The sequence below is a fragment of the Malus sylvestris genome, chromosome 11 (genome assembly GCF_916048215.2).
Source record: "Malus sylvestris chromosome 11, drMalSylv7.2, whole genome shotgun sequence".
In the NCBI taxonomy this organism is placed as follows: domain Eukaryota; kingdom Viridiplantae; phylum Streptophyta; class Magnoliopsida; order Rosales; family Rosaceae; genus Malus; species Malus sylvestris.
The window spans coordinates 36555448-36580641 of NC_062270.1; the positions used below are offsets into that span (position 1 = coordinate 36555448).

Consider the following 25194-nt stretch of genomic DNA (forward strand, 5'->3'; position numbering starts at 1 on the left):
GCACACCTACCCAGGTGAATCGCCGGCTAGCTCAATTAGGAATTTCCAGATTGTTTTCTTTCACCAACTTGATTGGAGTAATGGATGATACATCAAAACAAATCTTGAACGTTGAATCTCGAAACTAAACTCGTATTTTGTCTACTGGTAGTTGTTTCTGCTTAGTTGGAGGATATCCCCGATTCAACTCACATAAATGTGAGGATGATACATATTTATGATGAGTTTGATTTGATACATAACTTTTCTGCGGAGGTTTATCCCATTGTAAATTCTATCGTTCGTAAAAAATGTTGGATTTTGATGTATATGTACAACAATGTCATGTCATTTGGCGATTGAAATGTATGAAAATGATACTTGAACACTATTTTCTAGGGAGCTGTAATCACACCCAGCATTTATCTCTTAACACCAGTCCACTGAACACTTGAAGAGATGTTCGGGGGAATGTGGCTGAACAATTTCACGACGAGCAGCATCAAATTTCACACAGCATGCCACAATTTGATTGTGAGGGTGAAGAAAGAAAATGCAGGTTTCTTTGCACCAAATGTGGAAGAAATATAATATTGACATTAACTGGTAGAATAAAATCAAGAAACCAATTCTTCTTCAATAACTTCAAAACATATTTGTCTCATAATCTCCTTTAAAAAAAATATGGACCAATTGAATTTGAGAAAAAATAATTTCCAAACCTTCATTTCTTCAGCTTTTCATCACTGTAAATTATTAAGTAGCTTGCTTGTTGAGGAATGTTCCATGTTCTCATCCTTACTAGGAAGAGAAACCGAGGAATCAACCCATGGACCCTCCATTGATGTGCCTCGTACATGACTATCTTGTGAGAACATGGAAACGTTGGTTTGACTGTCTTGTGATAGCCTCTCAAAGGCCTTAAACCTTGCATCTTGTTCCACTGGACCGCGCTTCATTGGTGCTTGAACTGGAGTTTTGCCTTCAAGCATGCTTACTACAGAAGACATGGTTGGTCTGAGAGTGGGAGATGGATTTGTGCATAAGAGCGCCAGGTTCAGCATTGTCATCGCCTCCGTTTTAGAGTAGTTTGAACCAAGATCTGGATCCACGAGTTCTAGCATGTTTCCTTGCTCTTGTAGAACATAGGCCTTCACAAACATTTAGCACCTCTTAGAACATATAAATTTTGTTTATTTTAAGGACATTTTGAATGTTCATAACATGAAGAGCGGACCCGGAAGATCTTCTAAGGATTATGGAGTAGAATGGATAAAACTTACCCCATCAAGAAGATACACGAACTCCTCCTTTGGCTTGTAACCCGTGTTGCTCTTTCCACTAACAATTTCTAAGGCAACGATACCAAAACTGTAAACATCTGCCTTGTCAGTTAAGTAACCTCTCATTGCGTATTCAGGAGCCATATAACCTCTGCAGAAATAGCATATAACTCCAGATCATTGAGTGTGGTGCCATAAATCAACAGCGAACAAAGGCTAAGAGAAGCGTATATAAATTAGGGTATCAATATCCTTGGATACATAAACCATGCTGTCTTCCTGACCTTCTGCTAACACTGAATGTTGTAAAGCAATCATACTAATGCATTATAGTGAAGTTCATATATGTGAGAGATAACACTCACATTGTTCCAGCTATTCGTGTGCTGATATGCGTGTTTTCTTCTTCATCCAGCTTAGCTAAACCGAAGTCAGATATCTTGGCATTTAGATCCTTATCAAGCAGCACATTGGTTGCCTTTATATCCCTATGCACAATTTTCAATACTGATTCTTCGTGAAGGTAAGCTAATCCACGTGCTATCCCCAAGCATATCCTCTTTCTTGTTTTCCAGTCCAAATGTAGCCGTTGTTCCTCACGACCTACATATTTACAGAGAAATCAGATACAAATACCAAATTTGACATTCTGCTCAAGATGTTGCAAGTGTTTACCAAAAAGCGCGCGCGCAAGACTATTGTTTTCCATGTATTCATATATAAGCAACAACTGGTTTCCTTCAATACAGCAACCGAAAAGCCTCACGAGATTTGGGTGCTGCAAAGCTGATATCATGCCTATCTCGTTAACAAATTCACGGTTGCCTTGCTTTGATTTGGCCGAGAGCTGCTTAACAGCAATGATAGAACCATCTGACAGTACACCCTACGAATTGAGGAAGGTTATTTCAAATTCACATCTATAGAAAACATATTTCTCTATCAGTCCAACAAGCTCTCTCTCTGGCAGAAGACGGGTTTTGGAGGGAACTATTTCTTGCGCTAATAATCATTAAATTTCACATTCGTGCTATTACTGCCAACACCAAATGTGAAAAATAATATTGTTGAAGTAATCATTACCTTGTAAACAGGCCCAAAACCTCCTTCACCAATCTTGTTTGTAGGATCAAAGTTACCAGTGGCTGCTTTAATTTGTCGTAGAGTAAAATAACCAGTTTTTTGTTCCAACCCACGACGCAGTTCTGCCACAAGGAAGAATTTTAGAAAATAACATACAATGAGGCATATGAAAAAATTTATATGCAGAGATTATCCTTACCTTCATCTTCATCTTTACCCCCTAAGTAACCAGCCTTTCGGAGGATTACCAAAACCAATACAACAGACACAAATGATGCTACTACAATACCGGCAATAGCACCAGCAGATAGCCCCCCAGTATCAACCTTAAAATCTGAGAAGTAAAAGTTCTGATGAAGTTAAGAGGCATGCGAGTAGGGGAAAAAAAAAAAAAAAATCCTACAACACGGGTGAAACTTACTTGGTGTCACAGTAATTGCAGATATAAGAGGCCCATAGACACCTCTGTTGGGAATGGCAGTAGTTCCTTTCCCTGCCCAGTATAAGTGAATCTCTAGAGTGCTGCCGTGGACAATAACATTATCCAATTCTTTGACGACAACCTTACCAACACCTCCTGCTTCCTCCATAATATTGAAATCCTTCCAAACCAAATTCCCCTGCGCAAGAATCAAACTACAACATTACTTGCTAGCTTCCACCGAATTTACTCAATAGCCAAACCAAATCTTGTAAAACCAGCATATAGACGAAAATTCAACAATAATAAAAATCCACTCGTACTCACTTGAATTGAGATGTCAAATATGCGCTTCCCAAGGCTGCTGAATGTCTGGTCATCAGTATACATTATTTCGGAAAAGTGGAGCTGAACTTTGTAACTACCCTTTAACATGCAAAGGCCATAGTACTTGAGTGAGAGAGGAGAAAGGCGAGCCGTTTGATAAAAGTCTGGACCATCCACATTAAGAGAAAATGTGTTTGTTGCGATGTAATCTGCTTTATCCTTGTTCATGTATACCCCTGTACTACTATAACCCCATTTTTCAGATGTTGAAATGAAGTGTGATTGTCCCACAGTGCTCAAGTCCTCTTCGTATTCATTACCCTCGAACTCCATCTTCCTCCCTCCGCAATTGATAAATATGGAATGGTCTATAGGTGCGACAAGAATCGTTTTAGAAATTTATAAATGACATAAGTTGTTGCATGGTCATGGAAGAAGAAAATTAAATGAACCTAAACTCACGTTTCGGTTTTGACGAGCAAGGGAGATCCTTCTTTAAGCACCATCTATGCATTGAAAGAATTAAGGCTTAGTCATACATACATCTTGCAAAGGTTGATGACAAGAGAAGTAAAAGTTTTAGAAAACTTACAAGTTTTCTGAAGACGAATAACTAGAAACTAAATTCCTGTTTAATAATCAAGGGAATTAGCTAGTAAACAATATCCAACGAAGAAAGAGCATGTAATAAGTACATAACGACTTGGGAGAATAACATAGAAAGAATACAGTACTTGGGTTTGGATATTAACAGACTTACACAGTCAACTGTTGGCAACTAACAGAAGGCGATCCTGTAAAATTGTTGTAAGACAAGTCCCTGCAACAGATTTTACATGGGATTGATTACAACTCTAGATTCATAGAGAAGCATAATTGAAATCGAAGTTGGCTAGCATTTTGCACATAAAGAAATAAACACAGATAAACAGAACTTCATAGACTAGTAAAAGATTATAGACTGACAAGCTATATTTGCTGTTTAATATCCAGGTTGGTACTTCTCCGGTGAGTGAGTTGTTGGTCAAAAACCTGCAAGCTCAAATTCTTAAGATCAGTGGACATAACTAACTCAAGGAATAGATAAAACACGAAGCATTTGCTCGAATAAACGAACGCTTCTTTTATTTGATTGACTTACATATAATCTAGAGTGTCAACACGCTGAATCGTTTGTGGAATTTCACCAGTCAAGTTGTTAAAGCTCAGGTCTCTACAAGTTAGACAGAGGAAAAAGCCATCATACTAGCTTACATCAGTGTGGTGACGATAAATTTATGCATCTATAAGTATATTGATTCTAAAAGCACTCACAATGTTTTTAATTTTCTCAGCTCGCCAAAATAATTTGGGATTGTACCACTAATTGAACAGTTTCTCAGAGTCCTGAGTCATAGATGCAAACATAAATTAGCATAATTGCATTACTAATTACACGGAAGTAGAATTTTGATAGGGCTGTGTTATACTCACACTAGCTCGATATCCTTCATATCTTCCAAATTAGGAAACGGTGAACTTCCGTTTAAATCAGATATTCTCCTGATACAAAGGACACATCAGAAATATTTATTTTTTTATTGTTGCAGATTTCGAATTAGCAACCAATCTTTAGATCAATACCCTAAACATGTAATTACAAGATAGAGGAGCGGTGATCTCACAATTCAGTTAAGTTTTTCAACGAAGATATGATCGAAGGTATAGGGCCTTCCAAGGATGTGCCTTGCATATCACTGCAGTAGATTTAATATAATTCTTCAGCGGAAACAGTATAAACATTAACCAACATTCAAAAACTTGATTTAAAGAAGTGAATGATGGGAGATGAATATAATGAGGAGCAGCACGCACAGTCTTTCAAGTTTGGTCCAGTTTCCAATAAAATTCGGTATCTTCCCTGATAATTGGCTCCCATCTATCCTACTGCAGGCAGTAAAAGAAGATGAGAAATTGTCTGTTCAAGAATACTACACATCTAAACAATCGAGTCGTGCCACATCACTTACAAATCAGTTAAGTTCTTTAGGTTTCCATATGAATCTGGTATAGTCCCTGTAAAATTGTTGGCAGAAAGAAGGCTGTGGAAAATGAAAGAGACGGTTATGCATTTATTTCGAAGCTGATAGATTTCTCCGGTATTTACATACGTAACAAGGAGCTGACCCTAATCATATGTACATGAAGAGCATAGTCTGATAGAAAATTTCTGATTAATCAACAAAAGTTTTCTGCATTGTTTGGATAATTAATTAATGAAAGATTTCAACGACGAATAGAAATGAGAATTTTGTCTTACAGTCTTTTTAAGTTGGTCAGCTTTCCGATGTTTTGGGGAAGACGCCCTTCAAACTGATTATCTTCCAACACCCTGGAAAATGCAATTTGGCAGTCAAGGTTATGCACATTCCTTCTCTTTTTGTCAATAAGCAAAGAACATTGCAATACTTACAACTCTGTAAGCATAGTAAAGCCATCAATGGGAATTGAACCACTGAGTCGATTTCCCAAAAGATTCCTGCAGCATACCAACAGTTAAATTACATGTTAGGCCTACACATGCTAAAGGTAGCCACACGACCATTACTTAAGGTCTCGGTGATACGAAGGCATCACTTACAGAGCGCGAAAAGGAGCACGGGAGAGGCTTGCAGGGATTGATCCATTGATGTAATTGCGAGTGAGATCACTGTTTAATACGGATAAACAATAGAAATTCATCTCCACAGTCCGTACTCCAGCTAACGTGCATAAACAAATTCAATAAGCTGAGAGACAAAAAACGTAAAATGTGTATCACTTACATTGCTTCCAGATGTGTAAGATTTCCGAGTTCCTCAGGTATAACTCCAGTTAAATTGAGACCCTTCATCTCACTATAAAACCAACATTTAAGCAAAACTAATAATTAGAAAGGAACAATAGAACTTCAGACCAACAAAGTCATACATGATTGTGACATGGCAAGTGTTGCTTGGAAAGGAACAGTTGCAAGTGACATTGCTCAGAATATCATCAGTGAAGTATTTGTAGAAGCCTGCTCCACCATCTTGGCAAGAACTTTGGCTGATGTTCCAGTGAGTGTTGTGTAACTTTTTGGAAATTGTTTCAAGAATTTTCACTGCAACGTATGCAAATATCGATTAGCGATATTAAGCAAATAGGTTCAGTTAGAGAAACAAAGATTAGAGGTAACTAAAATAACACAATTCTACCACTTCAACAACCAATTAAGCTATTTAGTGCTTTTTATTGCTGCCTATAAAACTACTCATCGCACCCAACTTTTGATGAAATTAGTTTACGTCGTGTTTACGGCTAATCAATACTATTCACCGCACCCATGAATTCACGTCACACCCAACCCAAGCACAAACCCACACTTAACATCATCTTCAGAATCAACATTACCAACCCAAATCACATTACAACACTGAGGTTTTATGGGTAATTTGGGACCCATATCGAAGCATCAAACTGCTCCGGCCAGAAGGTCAAGACAGTATGCCCGCTTGTAACCAAATTCAAATATCCTGACTCATAGTTTAAGTAATTTAAAATATATACAGTCTTGTCATATACAAACGGCTATGAGGTTCTTACGATTACGATATTAAATAGAGGTTATAAAATTATATTTCCGTGGGATTTATTGACAAATTTGAACAAATATTTCGTAATATATTGACGAGTTCTGGTAGAAGACTTTTCAGCCAACACCAAAACAATATAGCAGAGTCTTGGAAGCAACTTGCAGAACATCACGTGGTCAAAATTCAATATGCAGAAAATTAATGGTCAATATTCATATATATTTAAAAATATCCTCTGTTTGGGTCTGACCATTTAGTCAGAAAACTAGATCATGTGCCCCTGTTCACGCTTCCAAGGCATTTACGTAGTCGTCCAACTCAACTATAACCTAATTCCGGTCGACCTAAAATTAATTGTGAAACTCTATCCAGGAAAATAATATAATTCATAATTTAATATTTTAAATAGTATATTGGCCGACAGCCATTTAGTACTACTGTCTAGTGGTATTTCTCTTATAGCTGGTAAGTGAGGTCTTGCGTTCGATTTTCGCCAAAGAGTAATTTAAACCACATTATTGCTAACTCATTGTGAGACTTAGTCCACTTCCTTATCTGCTTAGTGTAAATATTATTGTTTATTAAAAAAATAGTAAATCGTTTGTCATTTTGTTTTGATGGACACATTACGCAATCATTGGTATTAAGAAATTGCCGCATTATGTAATTATTGGACACTTGTGAGGCAATCAACCTACAACATTTTGCTATATGATAATCAAATATGCTACAAACAAAACAGATAAAGATAATTGAATTAAATTAAATTCAACCATGAAGATAATTAAATTAAAATTATTATTTTTTATTTTATGAAAAAGAAAGAAGATTTTGTAGATTTGGAACTGGCCTATGCCCACATATCCCTCAAGGTTTCAAGACATGTAACATCAGTGCAGACAGATGGACTGCCCATTTTGCAACTTGTACTCATGTGAATTATATAAGGACTATTATGTCCCTTATCATCAGAGACAAATAGCACAGAGCCAACTGGGAAGACCATGCATGTGGCATGAAACAGAATTATTGTCCCCGTAGCATTCTGATTTTATATTATAATGTCATGTTGAAAAAATGTTTATACGTGATATTATTTTATTTGACAAAAACGTCACGATAATAATAAACTCGTTCATAAATCATTCCCCTAAGATGAGGATCCTATGTGTAAAACAAAGAAATGGGAATATTTATACAGAAATACGGTTGAAACTGATCTTCTTAAGCCAAAAACAAAAAATGTTCGTTTTAAAATGAAGAAAAGTTGAGTAGAAAGATTTTAAATCTCTGATGCTAACAGTTGCGGTTCCCCAATTATATTTTGGTTTGCAACTGTTTTATGAAAATTCATGGACCAAAAAGAGAAACGACATTGACAGCGAGCCAGAGAAACTAGAAACATAGAGCAGTTAGCACAACACAGATGCAAGGGAATTCAATCTCCTTGCTTTTTTGCAATTTTCTTAGCAACCAAACAGAGACGTTGTCACAACTCACAACACAAAACCAACTGCAATGCAATGCCCTCCTTAATGAACGCTAAACCCAAAAACCTAGAAAATATTTGCAGTTAAAATTTAAAAAAAAAATTAAAGCGAGAATGAAGGATTATAGCACTTACCTTCTTCCAGAGGCAAAAGTTGAGCATTCGATTCGAACTCAGTGAAGCAACTCAAAGCCAGAAACCCCAGCAGAAGAACGAAAACAATCTCGGAACTCGTAAACATGAATCTCATTTTCCCCCAGGACACAATAACTGCTTTTCTTCGATGTTTACAGCAAAACCAAATTCCAATCTTATTGTCTTTACATTCAACAAACGACAACAAAACGGAAATAGAAAGAAACAGAGGGCGTGGTTGGTTTTTGGTGTGGAGGGAAAGAGACAAAGAGGTGAGTGAGTATGTTTTATGAAGAGAGAGAGATAGAGAGAGGGAGATTCTGGTTCATATACAATTTAAGGAGTCAAAAGGAAAGAGATGCGAAAGAGAGACAGAGAGAGGGCCGCCGGCCCGCCCACAAGGAGGGAGAGAAAAATTACAGTGTTTTTGCTTTGTGGTTATGGAAAGCGTCAAATGCATTGGACGTGGCGGTCAATAAAATAACACGCAAAAGTTTTTACAGTTTCTGCGGTATCCCTCCGCCCGCCTTCCTTTAAAGCACCTTGACCAAAATGAAAAAGACTCATGCTATAGAGAGATTAAATTTGTAAATTAAATAACATAGAAGTTGATGATTGGAATATTACTTAAACGTAGAAACGTGCTCATTTCCTATTAGTGACACATTATTTAGTTTACAAATTTAGTCTCCTTAACATTACTCAACGAAGAACTGAGATAATGCTAGGAAGACTAAATTTGCAAACTAAATGATGTGTCACTAATAGGAATGAGCACGTTTATCAACGCTTAAATAATAAATCAATCATCAACTTTCATGTTCTTTAGCTTCTAAAATTTTGTCTACAAATTTAGTTTCTATAACATTACCCAAAGAAATGTGATGTTCCAATACATGTTGTGACTTTTTTTTTTTTTTTGAACAAAACGTGTTGTGACTTTTAGAGACTCATTTTTTAAACTTATTTCTTTTGCTTCAAACTATTGATTTATCATTGATTCGTTCAATTCTATGACTAAAAAGATAGAGTGATGGAAGAAAAAAAAAAGGTGTAAAAATCAATCCGGTCTATGATGTATGGTGTGTAAATTTGTGTTCATTTTGATGAAATTTTTTATGTATTGTCTAAAACTTTCATTCTTTTATACAAAAATATTATTTTGCCAAGGAGTGAGATTTTTGGCCTAAATCACACAGTGAGTCGATCATAAGAAATTATTGTAATTAGTTTTAAACTCGTCATTCACAAGATTCGAACCTGAAAATTTTTTTTAATAGAAAAAAAAATTATCCTGACTGGTAACTACATATTTGACAAAGAAAATTTTTTGCATCTTTGTCCAAAAAAGAAATAAAAAATTTTGCATCCACCCCATGGGATTTACCACATTGTCCACCCGTAATAACAAAAATTATTTTACCATACAAATTTCATAATTACAATCACTATTTTCTTAATTATTATCTAGGCATCTTTGTCTATTTACCTCCTGAACTTATATAGAGCTGACAATTCCCCCTAAACTTTAATTTTATCTGATTACCCTTTTGAACTTTTATAATTAGGCAATTCTCCCATTGAATTATAATTTTAGTTGTTACCCCCTTGAACTTTTATAAATAGCCAATTTCCCCCTGGTGTTAGATTTTAAAAAATTTCATCCAATTTTCCATCCATCTATCTTGGTCATGGAAACAACACATGACAACTGTATGAAGGCAAAAAGGATGAAAAATTGGATTGATGAAAAATTGAATGAAAGTTTTTTAAAATCTAACGCTAGGGGAGGATTGGCTATTTATAAAAGTTCAAGGGGTAACCGGCTAAAATTCAAGTTCAAGGGGGAAATTGGCTAATTAAAAAAGTTCAAGGGCGTAATCAGCTAAAATGAAAGTTCTGGAGGGAAATTGACAACTGCATACAAATTCAAGTTCAAAGGTCATTTAGGTATCCATATTAATTGGACAAAATGATAATGTTGCTACTAAGTAACATATTCATGATGAACCGTCCATGTATTTGATACATATAAATGACTAACGATCTCCAATTCAAACAAATTTTTAAATGATGATTGAGAAATTAAACAATTTCAATTATAAATTCGTACAACTAAAAAAGGTTAATCTTGAGGGCTGGATGAGGTGGTGCACCCCATGAGGTGAATGCAAGTATTTGTCTTTTTACAAATACCTTTTCCGTTTTAGGTATCCTTCAATTAAATTTTCATCACTGTGATTTTAATTTTTTTAATCAAGATTTCAACTTCATTACAATAAAGACATACATACAGGGCTTCCTTGACCTTGCTAAAGTAGGGTCCTTTTAACCTTGATAGGCCGAGAGAACATAGGCCCAAGGAAAGTCAAGGCCCAGAGAACCTGGAAAAAGTGAGGTCGAGCGCCTCGAAGGACTCAGGGCATTCGAGTGTCTAGTATTCGATCACTCCGAGCACTTCCCCTGGAAGCCATTCTTGAGCGCTGAAGGGTGAAGTCATCTCTGACAACTTTTAGGCACGAGGACCTAGGGGCAGCGGAGACATGCCTATTCAGATGTTAACTTTGAGTCAAATAATAGTTACATAGGTGCCAGAAAGCCTACAAAATGGCATAAATGTTGACATATGGGGCTCTCGAGTACAGACTTCCACCAACTACATCGCCGTCGCCGAGCAAGGCGCTCGACCGGCTCATTCCAAGGGAGCAGGATTGTCTCCCCTTCTAATCTTTCTCTCATTTCATTCCCAACGGTTGCGATTACGCTACGTCTACATCTTGTTTTGAATTTTTTTATATAGAGAATAAGACAAAAAGAAGAATGTAAGTAGAGGGGATGGAAATGGATGATAATAAGAAGGGAGAGAATCATACTCCCATTTCAAGATGAGGAGAGATTTTTAAGTGTGACGAGAATACGAGATGGTACACTATGTGTCACTATACAAATGGTAGGATATATGTGTTAAAAAGTTAATAACTTAAAAAAAATAAAAAATTTCATCATTTATATAAAAACACATGGTGTACCACTCGTATTCTCGTCACAATAAAAAACTTTCTCCAAGACGGACACAAGTGGATCTAGGAAGAAGCCACATCGTTGCCACGTGTTGGCCAAAGAAGAGGATGACAACTTGTTAGGTCAAGTCAATGCATTCGTATTAAATGCATGGAAAGTGAGATGTTCAAGAAGAAAAAGGGACTCAGGAGAATGCCTATAATAGTAACTCCACCATGCTCTTTAACCCGATGGACCGACCATTCCACCAACCCAATAGCCAAAGCTAAAAGCTCCAGCCCATGCAAGGCGTGTGGATGAAAGGGGGCCCGAGGGAGAGGCTCGGCAGGAATCGTTGGCCCGAGAACCCGAGGTGGAGATGATGCAAGGCTGACGTCAGGGCGACGTCAACCATGTTATTAAGGCACCTATAGGCCTTGACGCCACCACTTCCGATCTTCTCACCGACGTTGGCGTCCCTCCATCTCCTATTTCTTTGTCTCTGTTTGCTTCTCCATCCTCCTCTATTTTGTCTCAAACAATCGCTATATCTCCAACTGAAATCGATGACACCGACACTGATTCGAAGGCCTACAAGATTCTGACCACCTGTGCGGTGGATCTAGTGGGAGATGGAGAAACAAACAGGAGAGACAAAAAGGAGGACGAGGAGAGAGAATGGAGGACAGAGAGGTAAACAGAGATTGGAATTAAAAATGGCGTCGGCAACGGAATATTGGCCAGAATCAGTGGAGACTACGAGTAGGTGGTTGTGGATGGGTGTGGAATCAATGTGTATTCTTACCAACGACGATCATGATACCTTATCCGAAATTACAAATAAAATTATTTTGTATTATTTTATAATAAAAATATTAATATTTTATTGCCTATTGCCATGGCTATTCAGTGTAGGGGTGGAGATGCAAAAGGCAATTATTGTTCATTAAGGGCATTTACTGTTCACCGGGTGGATTCAATAGTGAATAACCCTAAGGGGCCTTTGCAACGCTGGAGTTGCTCTAAAAGGAGACAAAGAGCCCCTTAAAAAGGAGAGATTTTTCAATGTGACCGTCACACAAGGTGGTACACCACGTGCCCCTGTATAAATGGTGGGTTATGTGTATTAAAAGATTAATAACTTAAAAATTAAAATTTTCCACCACTTGCATAAAAACACGTGTGTATCATCCGTGTTCCCGTCACAACTAAAAATTTCTCCTTAAAAGGGGTTGGACGAATTAAGAGACAGATATATTGTTCTATAGCCAAGCGCTACTTGTAATTCAGTTCATGATAAATAAATAAATAAAAATAAGTGGACGTAACCTAATTTTATGGGGTGAACCACTTAATGTCCATTTCCTTAATTGCAAAAGCCAAAATCCACTAAGGGACCAACTCTTATTCAACATTTGTAAGCCTCACTAGTTTTGAGCTTTAACATGCTTATTATGTGAGGAATGATAAACAAAAAATAGATAAAGACAACAAAATTAATATATGAAGGTTTCCGAGCATATAATTGGGATTAATTCAATTATAATAATTAAATATTCAACGCAAAATAAATAATAAACACGATATTTAATCTCAGTAACATATCTTATTGATTGTAATCGATAATGCAACAAATAAAGAAGGGGACGGAATTACTTACATGAATCATAGTTGTGTGTGCATTACTTTGTAGATCATCATTGTGCTTGTATTTTTTTCTCTTCATAATTATTCACAAGAAAGTTCCTTAAGCGTTGAGCTTTTAAGAGTATCTATACTGAAACACCAGTAACGAAAGATGGAGTGAGGGATTGGATTGTGCTAACAGGATCACTCACTTGGACTAAATCTTTGGCACAATAGGAAAAATGCCTAGGGGATTTTTTTTTCTATTCTTGTCTGAGAGGACTAATCTAATCTTTAGGGACATGGCCATTTGGTAGTGTTTTTGAAAAATTAATTTTAGTATTTTAAAAATGATTTGACTCTATGATATTCATTTCCAAAAGACTTTAATGATAAGAACTGTCACACATGCTATTCTTGTAAGCGGCCAGGTATTACAAGAGAACGAAAACAATCATGGTGAATATTGGTCCCTGGCATCTCCAATTCAAAGGCTACATCATCATTAAGTTAAAATTTTCATATTGTTCTGAATTAGATTGGATAAAAGTTGGCACTGAAAGAAGGAATTTATCTTATTAAAAAAAATAGTTGAAACTAAAAATTCTATTAATATTTATAATTATCTATTAATTCAGTTAAGATAGCCAATAACGGGCTTGAGCCCGAAATGTGTTCATCTATGACTAAACTAGGTCGGCCTAGTCCGCCTACTCTTACGTTGTAACCTTATTTATCAGAAGAAGTGCCTTAAAATTGAATTAATAAAGTTAAATATTGTGTCTTGCACATCACACTACTATTTATATTATACTTATGTGCTCATATTGTACGTAATTTATGCACTTAAGGTTATGGAAAAAAATGAATTTACACGTAACAATTACCATGCTGAAAAACTTATTTAACTCTTCTATTAACACCATGAGCATGCTCACAACTGCATGCATGGTAGGTCTTTCGGCTACTTGATGAGTGATTTGGATCTAAGATGAACTCTTGAATAGTAACCACATATTCAAGCATGCTCACGATTGAAGGCATGGTAGGCCTACATTTTGAAATGGCATTACAATAATGGAAAGCCACATATAAATACACAATACAATGTAAAAATATATATATGAATGTACCAAAGTACAATATACCAATTTTTTATATAAAACGTACCAATTATTTATGTACCAATATTTTATGTACAATGTACCAAATTTTTATGTAAAATGTACTAATTTTTATATGTAAAATGTACAATGTACCAAATTGTTTCTGTAAACTGCACCATATATTTCATGTAAAATGTATCTATATTTCTTTTTGTAAGATGTACCAAATCTTTCAACCATAATGATTTTGCATTCTCTGCAAATTCCAACTTAACCCAGTTTGTGTTGGCCTTATCCAAGTCGTTTTAAATGGCATCACGTACACCCCTCTATAGTGAATGTCTCAAAATCCATGGATGTTAACAACTTATAATCTTTTGTAGCTTCAATTGGCGCACAATCCTTGAAGTGAGGCAATAAATCGTTCTTTGTTAGCTCATCGATCAATTCAGCCTTCATTTTCAATATATAGATGATATTGTCTTCGGCATCCTTGATTGCATTTACTGTGCTTATCTCATTCTTAAGCACATATTCAACAAATTTAAGCTTGCACTACAATATCTTTACCTCATCGAACTTTCAATTGTAATGTTTGCTATATAAATTATCGAACTTTCAATTGTAATGTTTGCTATATAAATTACAGAGAGAACCAATAAGGTACAAAGGTATAAACAAAATATAAACATCAACAATTTTACACTCAAGGTAAAAAATAAACTCACCAATCTCTTCTCGTAAGACACAGGTCATAAAAACTATAAACATTAAAAAAGCTAGGGGTGCGAGGCGAGGTAAGTCTTAAACCATGGTCATTTGGTAGTGTTTTTGAAAATTTGATTTTTAGTATTTTAAAAAGGATTTGTCTCTATGATATTTATTTCCAAAGAACTTTAATACTGGGACCGTCACAAATGTTATTCTTGTAAACAACTGGTTATTACAAGAGATAAAAATTAACCGTAGTTTGCCACCAATTATCCTTTCTTTTGAAAAAAAAAATAATAATAATAATCGTGGTAGTCATTGGTCTATGGCATCTCCAATTCAAAGGCTACAATACATTATTAAGTTACAAATTTTTACAAATTTACATATCGTTTGCATTAGATTGGATAAAGATGGCACTTGCATTGGGAAAGAACAAATTTATCTTGTAAAAAAAAGTATTTGAAAACACTAAAATATATATATTAACAATTATAATTATCTATTAAGTTAAATAAAATAGCTAATGACGAGCTTGAGCCTGAATGTGCTCATCTATGACTAACTTGGATCGGCCCGGGCCACCTATTTTTACGTATTGCTATAATCTTATTTTTCAGAAGAAGTACCTATAAAATTGAATTAATAAGGTTAAATGATATGTTTTGCACAACAAACTACTATTTATCAAGGTATTAAATATCGGTAATATCGGTAGTCCGAAAACACGGAAATATCGATGGAAATATCGGGATAATATCGATATCGATAAAAATTACATGGAAACCACGGAAATTGTAAGAAAAACTTGAAAATTTTTATTGAAACTTTGCAGAATGTTTATTTAGTCAATTATCTATTAGTTTATCACAAAAAATTGGAAGGAAATGCATTGCATGATGGATTTAACATTATCAAGTTGATTATATAGTGAGCTGACAAACATTGTGAGTGTAGAAAATATGTAGTAATTAATGAAAGAAGTCTAAACACACCATAATCATTTATATATAATGAATTAGTACAATATTTTACACTTTAGTACCACATAGAGTTCCTATGAGGTTCAAAATTTTCACTATCTTCATCATCTCTATGTGTAGAGTGAGTGTATTGTGAAGAGTAGTTATCAAATGATAAATCCCCTAAATAGTTTTGCATGTAATTGTTAACATGCCACCCATATGGATCTGAGATTGGTTGAGGTTGTCCATAAGCAAAATCATTTGAAGATTGAGTTTGGGATTGTTTCCATGAGTCGCTCGATTCCATCCCAACAGGAATGTGATATGAAGGGTAGGGAAATGGTTGGTTATAAGTATAACCATAGTTACTACTTCCCACTCCAACAGAGTCCGAAGTTCTAGATAATGAGTCATCTTCTTGACTTGACAAAATCCCCTTGCCTCTTTCTCTACGAGTATAGTCCTTCCCTATGGCACCAATTCCTGGTCCTGCCCGCCTACTGCCATGGTCATCATCCTGTGTTGCATGCGTGAAGTTTGCCTCACCAGTGAAGGGGGTCATAAATCCGGGAGGTGGTCCATAATAGTTTCCATATCCACCACCACTACCTCCAGCTCCATTGTATCCTTCATCATTCCCACCTCCGGTGGTAGGTGAGTCTCCTGATCTTGTACTAGAGCTATCATTAGTATCAGCACGATGTTGTGGTTGTGTAGGATTGGAAGAAGGTGGAATTCCAGTGTTTCTTGGTCTTGGGCGCAAAAGTTCTTCCAAAGAGTCAGTGCTGCTAGATCCCACCTCCTCCTCTAATACTCTTTCTACATTTATCCCTTCATTACGTGCTTCTTCAGCAACTCTGGGAGCTGGGTTGCCTTCATCATCATCTAAATGAAGAGGTCTAATCCATTGATAAAGTTGGTTACCCTCTGTATCATCATCTTCACCAACAATATCAAACACATCTAGTGGGTCACCACGGTCGACATGATCTATTTCTGCTTCCTTATCTCGAATTTGAAGCTTCATGTTGTAGTAGCAATAAACTAATTTTTCCAACCTACTATGAGTCAACCTATTTATTTGCTTTGTGTGTATGAGTGCAAATGTGCTCCAATTTCGTTCACAAGCAGATGAGGAAGCTGTTTGTGATAATACTTTGATTGCTAACTTTCTCACAGTTGGTGCATCGGTCCCATACATGATCCACCATTCAGTTACAATGAAAAACAATGTTGATAAGCCTAATAACTCGAACAAATTCTATTATAAACTTATAGTGAAATATGTTTACACTCACTATTAGACATTGTTGTTCGAGCAGCAATTGATGTTGGTTCTCCAAAAGTTCTTCTTGCATCTTTAAACCATGTTAGCTGAATTCAATAAATCGTGTTAGTTTAATCCAACAAAGTAATTATTATAATTTAAGTAATTGTGTACCTCATTTCTAAATTGGCCAACTTCTGGTGATGCAGGGTCCAATTTAGAGTATACATTATGTACAACACGTATAAGGGCACCATCATCTCCAACACCGGGTCTGTATTGGTATCGAAGATTCAAATAATATACTGTTCAAAGAAACACATACGCTAATAAGAGAAAAAATACTTATGCAACTAAAGAAATGAATTGCAAATTACGACATAATTTATACCTGCTGCATGCAAATCGTGGTATAATGCTTTATACCATCGGTCATCAATTATCTTTATGACCCACCTTGCACCAGGTTTTCTTTCCAATTCCTCCTTCACTACACGCATCAACTCATATGTTGCCCCCATAGTAGGATACACTTCTGTGTCAATAATCCGTAAAACCTTGTAAAGAGGTTCAAACAGTTGGCACACATGTTCTGATTGAATTCCAAAAAGCATGATCAAGCATTATACTTTCCACCATACGACCTGCATTTGAGCGGCTGAAATTGTGGTTGGCCCAATCATCACTAGTGAATAGTTGCTTCAACCTTGCTTTCTTCTTAAGTAGGCTGTCTAATGCAATATAGTTGGTGGCGAATCGAGTGGTAGCTGGACGAATAATTTCTCCTTTGCAAAATTCACGCATCTTTGCTAACAACCAACTGTGGTTGTAAATATAATTTGTGATCGTTCTAGCTCTTTTTACAACATTAGCAATATTCTCTCTCTTCCCCATTGCCTCAAACATGAGATCAATACAATGTGCTGCACATGATGTCCAAAACACATTATGATGCTTCATTAACTTTTTTCCAGCTTTGATAAATGCAGAACCGTTGTCGGTCACGACTTAGACAACATTATGCTCTCCCACCTCCATGATTACATCCCTCAATAACTTGTAAATATACTTGTAGTTCTTTATATGATCTGAAGTATCAACGGACTTAAAAAAAATTGTCTTTCCCTTGGAGTATACCATAAAGTTTATGATAGACAATCTGGTTGGGCCAGTCCATCCGTCACACATGATTGTGCAACCATTAGTTTCCCACTTTGACCTCAACTTGTTAACATACTCGCCAATGTCTTTATGCTCAATTTCCAAATATTTGTTTCTTACCTCATAGGGAGTGGGAGGTTGTACTCCAACACCGGCATGTTGAGTTATATAAACTTGGGGCTATTGGTGGTGTTGGTTGTGATTCTCTAAGACTGCCTCCCCGTCTCATTTGTACACCACCACTTGTCCCGGAACCTTGTCCTCTATTAGGAATTTTATGAAGGTGTTCTCTTTCCCATGCTGACTGTTTGGAGGCACGTAATGTTTGTTTGAAACTGCGCCGTTCTTCAGGTCTCATGTCATCATCACATTCATCCTCATCGTCATCATCATCACTGTCAACCGCTTGGCCAATGCCTTCTCCTCGTAGCCCAGCTCGAATATTTTCCATTCCATATGCTTTTTTTTCCTTCTGGTGTTTTTTATTTTTTAATAATGTGGTGATGAATGCCTTCACTTCTGGGCGGACACTATCGCATCGTTGGACATTATGTCCTGGATCTAATCCACTAAGATGGTGCTTAGGTCGTGTCACTCCGCCACTCTTCATTACATGACCACAATATTTGCAAATTGTGCCATGTTTGTTTCCGTCTATTGGGTCTCCATGTTCCCAAGCTGGATCACGTTTTGACATCTTAAACGTACCTGTATTTATTTTGCATGGAAATTAGGCAATTATTTTTTGGCCAAAAAATATAGTAGTGACGGTTATATAAGAGAACCTAAATAATAAAGTTATTCTACAAAAGAATTAAATAGGAAGTAAACAAAATGATTGTAAGGTGTAGAAATTATAAAAAAAAATATGGAATAATAAAACCTAATATTAATGAATAATAACCATTTTGATAATAAAATAATAAATAACATTAAATGTCACAGCCCGTCCAGGAATTTTAATTCCGAGGACGTGAAAAGACGAAAATGCCCTTAAACGGGACTAAGGGGCGAAAATTTAACAATTGGTTTTACTTAAAGTTCCTAAGTTATTTGGTTTTAGGAACTTAAACTAGGCTTAAGTTTGGATTTTTATGTTGGAATTTATGAAATTGGGATTGGGTTGGACATGTGGGATCCCCACACCTCAAAACCCTCCCCATAACCCGTAACATTGTCCCTCTCTCTCTCCTCCCTCACGATTTCTCTCAGTTCTGTCTCTCTCTCCTTCGAACTCACACGGGCAAGCTCCAAAACCATATAAAACTTCTACCATCGTTCAATTTGAAACCACCATCGAACTCCTGGAACCTCCACGATCACGTAGACACCATTTTCAGGTAAGGAATCCTTCGTTTTCCCGTTGAAAACTCGAGGTCCGAGTTTGGCACTATTCATGAACTTTTTGTTGGTTGATTTTTAGGACAATCCAAGCTCATAGTGAGCTTAGTGAGGTCCCAAGGAAGCTCGGAGTGCTTCGTTTGAAGGATTTGGACGCCGGGATCACGTGGTTCATCTTTGGCCTGTTTTCTTGGAATTTTTCCGGTGATATTTCATGGTTTTTAGAGCTTTAAAGTAGTATATTGTGATTCTACATGTTTGGGGCTTCAATTTGATATATTATACGAAGAAAATGGGTAAGAAACGAAGGAGAACAAGGCATTTGAAAAATGCCCAGAATCCGGCCACCGGAGAAAAACCAGTCCGGCGAACTCGTGAGGAAGAAGGTGCGCGTGGGTGCGCGTGGACCCGTGCCTTCCTTCGCGCGTGGGGGCGCGTGCTACAGTAAAAAAATTATTTTAAAAATATGTCGACGTCCGTGACGTCGAGTAGATCACTGTGGTATATTCATATACCCAAATTGAGCACCGTATGAGAAAGTTATTAAGGATTGTTGGTTAGGTGTTCAAATAACGTTTTATAGTTTTTGCATTTAGGTGAAAATATGAATTGACGATCCGACCGTTGGATCATCACCAAACTTTGATACGTTGCAATACGTAATATTTGAGGATTATAGGAACTTACGGATCGGGAATCCGATTTACGGATCTTCCGGAATTGGAGTTGTAAGTTCATAAGATAGAATGTAAACCGTCACTTAGTTTTGTTAATTGACGGAGATCCGACCGTTGGATGGTGATGAAATTTTAGGATGTTGTCCTAGAGATATATTGTGGACCTCTGGAAGTTATGGATTTAAAATCTAAGTGGTGGATCTTCCGGATCGAACTACGTAGTGACGTATTTTATATAAGTTATATATTCTATCGATATGAATTCTGAGGTTGGAATTGATTATTGTTTTAGGCGCCAATCGTCATGACGCCTTGGCGTATTGTGCTAGGGAGTTGTAGGGCGAACTCCAGGTGAGTGGGCAGTTTTGTTTTCCGTATACATATATACTTGCCGTTTTCCCAGAAATTGAAAATGCATGAAATTATGCTTTAAATGAAAATGTATAAAAGTATATGAGATATATTAGTTGAAATGCCATGCATAGAAGTACGCAAAAAGTATATAGAATTATACGAAAAATGTGAATTGAGATGCTATGCATAAAAGTATATGAAAAGTATATAGAAATGTGAATCGAATTGCCATGCATGAAATGATATGAAAAGCATGAATTGAGATATGATGCATATGAATGAATGGTGCGGCGGACGCACAGGTGAGTATCAGGTGAGTATTTAATTACTGTTATGATGATGTTGATGTATATTGAGCTCAAATCCTGCACCATAGTTTAGTGCTTATAGTATTCACCGCATCGCACGCTCGCCTTGGATCCAAGTAGATGCTGGTCGCACAGTCCACGCGGAGTGGGTGCGACGGGCCAGTCGAAGAGTGTTAGTGAGATTTCGACTGGTGGGTGACCTTAGATTATGTGCACAGATGATTGATAAGAGAAGCACTAGAGCGTAACTTATGTGCAGAAGGCCTTACAGGTCACAGAGGTGACTCCGGCAGAGTGAGAGTGATAGATTTTGAGCTCTAGGTTCAACCGTACAGGGCTATTAGAGGGCCTCCGGTTGATTACTTCTTGCACCTGATATAATTATTGTTGATGCATTCATACTTAACTGTTGAATTCCGACATGGCATGGCATATTTGTACTGAAAAATGTTGAGCTAATGAATTGAAGTATTGAGAATATATATGTATATATTTATATTTTACATTTCTGGGAAAGTATACAGGTTTTACGGAGAGGGGTTACAACGTTTTGAGAAATGTTTGGATTTGGAAAAGAATTGTTTTACTGACCCACTCAATTTTGGTTTTGCGCCCCTCCAGGTTCAGGAATCACAAAGGTGTGGTGACTACGAGGAATTCGACGGTGTTCTGACAGATTGGACAAAATTAGGACTCACCTTCGGGTGTATCAACTTATAAATGGTATCTTAAAGCTTCCGTACTGTGCAAATGGTTACGTCACTCTCACGTGACGGCCAGCATGCCCTCCTTCGGGACGGGGTGTGTCATTAAACATATTAAAATTATCCTAGGGAATAATTATACAACATTACTTAATTACTTCAAAAAATTAACATATTATTTGGTTCTTAGATCACATGCACGGGTCTACACAATTTTTTTTTGTATAATTAACCTCCTTATATATGTACATTATCTATATATCCAACTTAACTAGTGTTTGTATTATATATTATTACAAATTGTTAAGAATTAATAAAGTGTTCTAGACAAACTTCTTTCTTTTTTAGTGTTTTAAAACCTTTTTTTTTTTTTTTTTTTTTTTTGAGAAAAGTGTTTTAAAACTTTTAAAATTGTTTATTCTTTCCTTTTCTTTTCCTTGCCGTTTCTTTTATTTTCTTTGAAAATGGAGACTAAAAGGATTGATTATGGACCCTTTTCGTGGGAGGTATGTAGAAATTGTTTAATCAAAATGGATAATCAGAAGCAAACGAGCTCGAACAAAGCCATAAAGCAAAGTTAGTAAATGTTTTGCCCCTCTTTTGGTGTTGGAAAGTTCATTTACTATAGTGTGCGGATGTGAAATTAAAGAATCTCATGCATGTGTCCACACAAATTTTTTTGTTGTTGTATAAATTACAATAATATAAATGTAAGTTTGTACACTTACCTTAAATGTAACAAATCTGGAACTTTCGATGTCGTACGTAGCAGCAGCAAAACCTCGACGATCATCTGCAGCTTGCCGTCTGTGAATAAATGAGAGAGAAAAGGTTTTGGAAAGGATCTGAAAGGGCTAAGGGAAGAAAAAGAAACGAAAATGTGTAATAGAGGTTTTTCAATTTTCGAAGGGTAAAAAAATGTGTGATGATCTGATACTCCACCTTTGGGACGCACACGGTTTTGAACTTTTGGCAGTGTTTTTTTTTTACACACACATATGGGTTTGACAGTGAGAAACGACTCCACCATACATTTTTGTCTTGTCACTATTTTTTTCACACACGGATATATCTTTTTGTCTTGTCAAGATTTTTTTCACGGAAAATGATTCTCATGTGATTTGAAGGTGTAAGGCTACATGCCTGTATGGCAATATGGGCATATGACAGTTTGGTTCAGTTTCAGTGGGTTTTCTTTGGATTTATTTGCAAAATTATTGGCACACACACACTCACACTAACCTAACATCTCACAGTCACGGGCACATTATTTTCACATCTTTTCACCTCTGGGTGCAAAATTATTTTCACCTATTTTCACCTCTGCAACACTCTGCAACACACACATTCACCTATTTTCACATCTGCAACACTCTGACACACACGATGCAACACAGACACACGCACACGCACACACGCACACGCACACGCAACACGCAACAAGCACACACGCATACCTTTCTGGATCCTTCTCTCTCTCCCTCGGTCTCTCCATCTCCTTCTCTCCCTCGGTCTCTCCGTCTCCTTCACACGCACATGCAACAAGCAGAGAACACAGAGCCTTCCGTCTCCGTCTCTCCCTCGGTCTCTTCGTCTCCTTCTCTCCCTCGGTCCGGTCTCTCCGTAGTCCGTCCAATATGCTGGGTCACCTCATCACCTCAGATTCTCTCGAATCTTGATCTCGATCTGGATCATTCCCTCAGTCTCTCCATCCTTCTTCTTCTCCCTCAGTCTCTCGAACTCGAATCTTCTCCGGTTCTCCCCCCCCATCTCTTCTCTGCAACTCCGTCGAGTTGCTTGGGGGCTTTTTACGGTCTCTCTACACCCTGGGGGACGTGATTTTGCTGTTGTTCAGCTCGTACCCACCACCTGTGGTTTCCTCCTCCCTTTCTCACCTCCCGCCGGCGGCGACGACGACGAATATCGCGATATTATCGCTAATATCGATAATATCGCGATATTAGCGATATTATCGCGATATTTTAAAGATATTTTAATTTTAGTAAAAAAAATATCGGCCGGTCAAAATAACGATATTATCGGCGAAATATCGCCGATAATATCGATTTTTAAGACTATGCTATTTATATATATATATGTGTGTGTGTGTGTGTGTGTGTGTGTGTGTGTGTGTGTGTGTGATAGGATCAAGGGACAAATATTTTGACAAGCATTTTTACACTTCCTTGTAGCCTTTATGACACACCCCGTCCCGAAGGAGGGCATGCTGGCCGTCACGTGAGAGTGACGTAACCATTTGCACAGTACGGAAGCTTTAAGATACAATTTATAAGTTGATACACCCGAAGGTGAGTCCTAATTTTGTCCAATCTGTCAGAACACCGTCGAATTCCTCGTAGTCACCACACCTTTGTGATTCCTGAACCTGGAGGGGCGCAAAACCAAAATTGAGTGGGTCAGTAAAACAATTCTTTTCCAAATCCAAACATTTCTCAAAACGTTATAACCCCTCTCCGTAAAACCTGTATAATTTCCCAGAAATGTAAAATATAAATATACATATATATTCTCAAAACTTCATTTTTACTATCTCAACATTTTTCTTTATCAATCATGCCATGCCATGTCTAATTCAACAGTTAAGTATGGATGCATCAACAATAATCATATCAGGTGCAAGAAAGTAATCAACCGGAGGCCCTCTAATAGCCCTGCACGGTTGAACCTAGAGCTCAAAATCTATCACTCTCACTCTGCCGGAGTCACCTCTGTGACCTGTCCGGCCTTCTGCACACAAGTTACGCTCTAGTGCTTTCTCATCAATCATCTGTGCACATAATCTAAGGTCACCCACCAGTCGAAATCTCACTAACACTCTTCGACTGGCCCGTCGCACCCACTCCGCGTGGACTGTGCGACCAGCATCTACTTGGATCCAAGGCGAGCGTGCGATGCGGTGAATACTATAAGCACTAAACCATGGTGCAGGATTTGAGCTCAATATATATCAACATCATCATAACAGTATTTAAATACTCACCTGATACTCACCTGTGCGTCCACCGCACCATTCATTCATATGCATCATATCTCAATTCATACTTTTCATATCATTTCATGCATGGCAATTCGATTCACATTTCTATATATATTTCATATACTTCTATGCATGGCATCTCAATTCACATTTTCATATAATTCTATATACCTTTCGTTTAAAACATAATTTCATTCTAATTCAATTTCTGGGAAAACGTCAAGTATATATATATATATACGGAAAACAAAACTGCCCACTCACAGATTACATCGACGTCTCGTAAGTCCTTGAGCATCCCTTGGCCATGCCCGATGCCCGCATAAACCTCACCTATACAAAAGTAACCAATTTGACGTTATTTAACGCCTAACCCAAAACTTAGTTAATAACTCCTCATATATTGCTCAAATTGGGTATATGAATATACCATTGTGACCTACACAACCTCAGGATCATCCCCATATTTTTAAAATAATTTTTGGAGTCCTCACGCGCCCCCACGCGCCTGACGTGGCACGGACCTACGCGCCCCCCACGCGCGGCCACGTGCCAAGCACACTGACAGTGTCAATTGACGCCGTCAGGAATATTCCGTTAAAACCCCGGAATATTCCGTTAACTTAACCTTTTTCCGTTACTGCCGTTAGGAATATTCCGTTAAAT

General features: G+C 37.1%; 2 protein-coding genes and 1 long non-coding RNA gene across 7 annotated transcripts; 1 reads left to right on the plus strand and 2 right to left on the minus strand.

Moving 5' to 3' along the window:
- Positions 1–556: 556 nt before the first annotated feature.
- On the minus strand, positions 557–8740 carry LOC126589994 (probable LRR receptor-like serine/threonine-protein kinase At1g53430). Its single transcript, XM_050255464.1, has 24 exons — positions 8311–8740; positions 6043–6214; positions 5898–5969; positions 5714–5782; positions 5546–5611; positions 5393–5464; positions 5103–5174; positions 4948–5019; positions 4758–4829; positions 4567–4635; positions 4408–4479; positions 4235–4306; positions 4060–4125; positions 3854–3913; positions 3686–3721; positions 3556–3599; positions 3094–3461; positions 2767–2965; positions 2545–2679; positions 2346–2467; positions 1938–2148; positions 1628–1865; positions 1263–1413; positions 557–1130 (listed from the first exon to the last, which is right to left on the minus strand). Exons 1-24 carry the CDS (start codon positions 8423–8425, stop codon positions 723–725), a joined length of 3033 nt encoding a protein of 1010 aa, XP_050111421.1. The 5' UTR covers positions 8426–8740; the 3' UTR covers positions 557–722.
- Positions 8741–15734: 6994 nt separating this feature from the next.
- On the minus strand, positions 15735–22509 carry LOC126589996 (uncharacterized). 4 transcript variants are annotated; one of them, XM_050255470.1, is made up of 4 exons: positions 22259–22509; positions 17377–18854; positions 17160–17259; positions 15735–17092 (listed from the first exon to the last, which is right to left on the minus strand). In XM_050255470.1, the coding sequence occupies exon 4, from the start codon at positions 16917–16919 to the stop codon at positions 15792–15794; it is 1128 nt and encodes a 375-aa protein (XP_050111427.1). In that variant the 5' UTR covers positions 16920–17092; positions 17160–17259; positions 17377–18854; positions 22259–22509; the 3' UTR covers positions 15735–15791. The 4 variants fall into 4 exon arrangements, with proteins under 4 accessions (XP_050111427.1, XP_050111425.1, XP_050111426.1 ...); XM_050255468.1 differs by having other exon boundaries at positions 17160–17290; XM_050255469.1 differs by having other exon boundaries at positions 15735–17259.
- Positions 19307–22250, plus strand: LOC126590006 (uncharacterized). 2 transcript variants are annotated; one of them, XR_007612024.1, is made up of 4 exons: positions 19307–19486; positions 19570–19691; positions 20457–20515; positions 21448–22250. It is a non-coding gene; the product is annotated as an uncharacterized LOC126590006 (long non-coding RNA). The 2 variants fall into 2 exon arrangements; XR_007612023.1 differs by lacking the exon at positions 21448–22250 and having other exon boundaries at positions 20457–21038.
- Positions 22510–25194: the final 2685 nt, after the last annotated feature.

What these genes read in the sequence shown, in the direction of transcription:
- LOC126589994 (XM_050255464.1), bottom strand. Translation starts at nt 8,425, where the DNA reads ATGAGATTCATGTTTACGAGTTCCGAGATTGTTTTCGTTCTTCTGCTG. An exon ending in GTTTTGGGCCTGTTTACAAG is followed by an intron (nt 2,149 to 2,345) that starts GTAATGATTACT and finishes CTCAATTCGTAG; the next exon opens with GGTGTACTGTCAGATGGTTC. An exon ending in TCTTGCGCGCGCGCTTTTTG is followed by an intron (nt 1,866 to 1,937) that starts GTAAACACTTGC and finishes GTAAATATGTAG; the next exon opens with GTCGTGAGGAACAACGGCTA.
- LOC126589996 (XM_050255470.1), bottom strand. Translation starts at nt 16,919, where the DNA reads ATGTATGGGACCGATGCACCAACTGTGAGAAAGTTAGCAATCAAAGTA.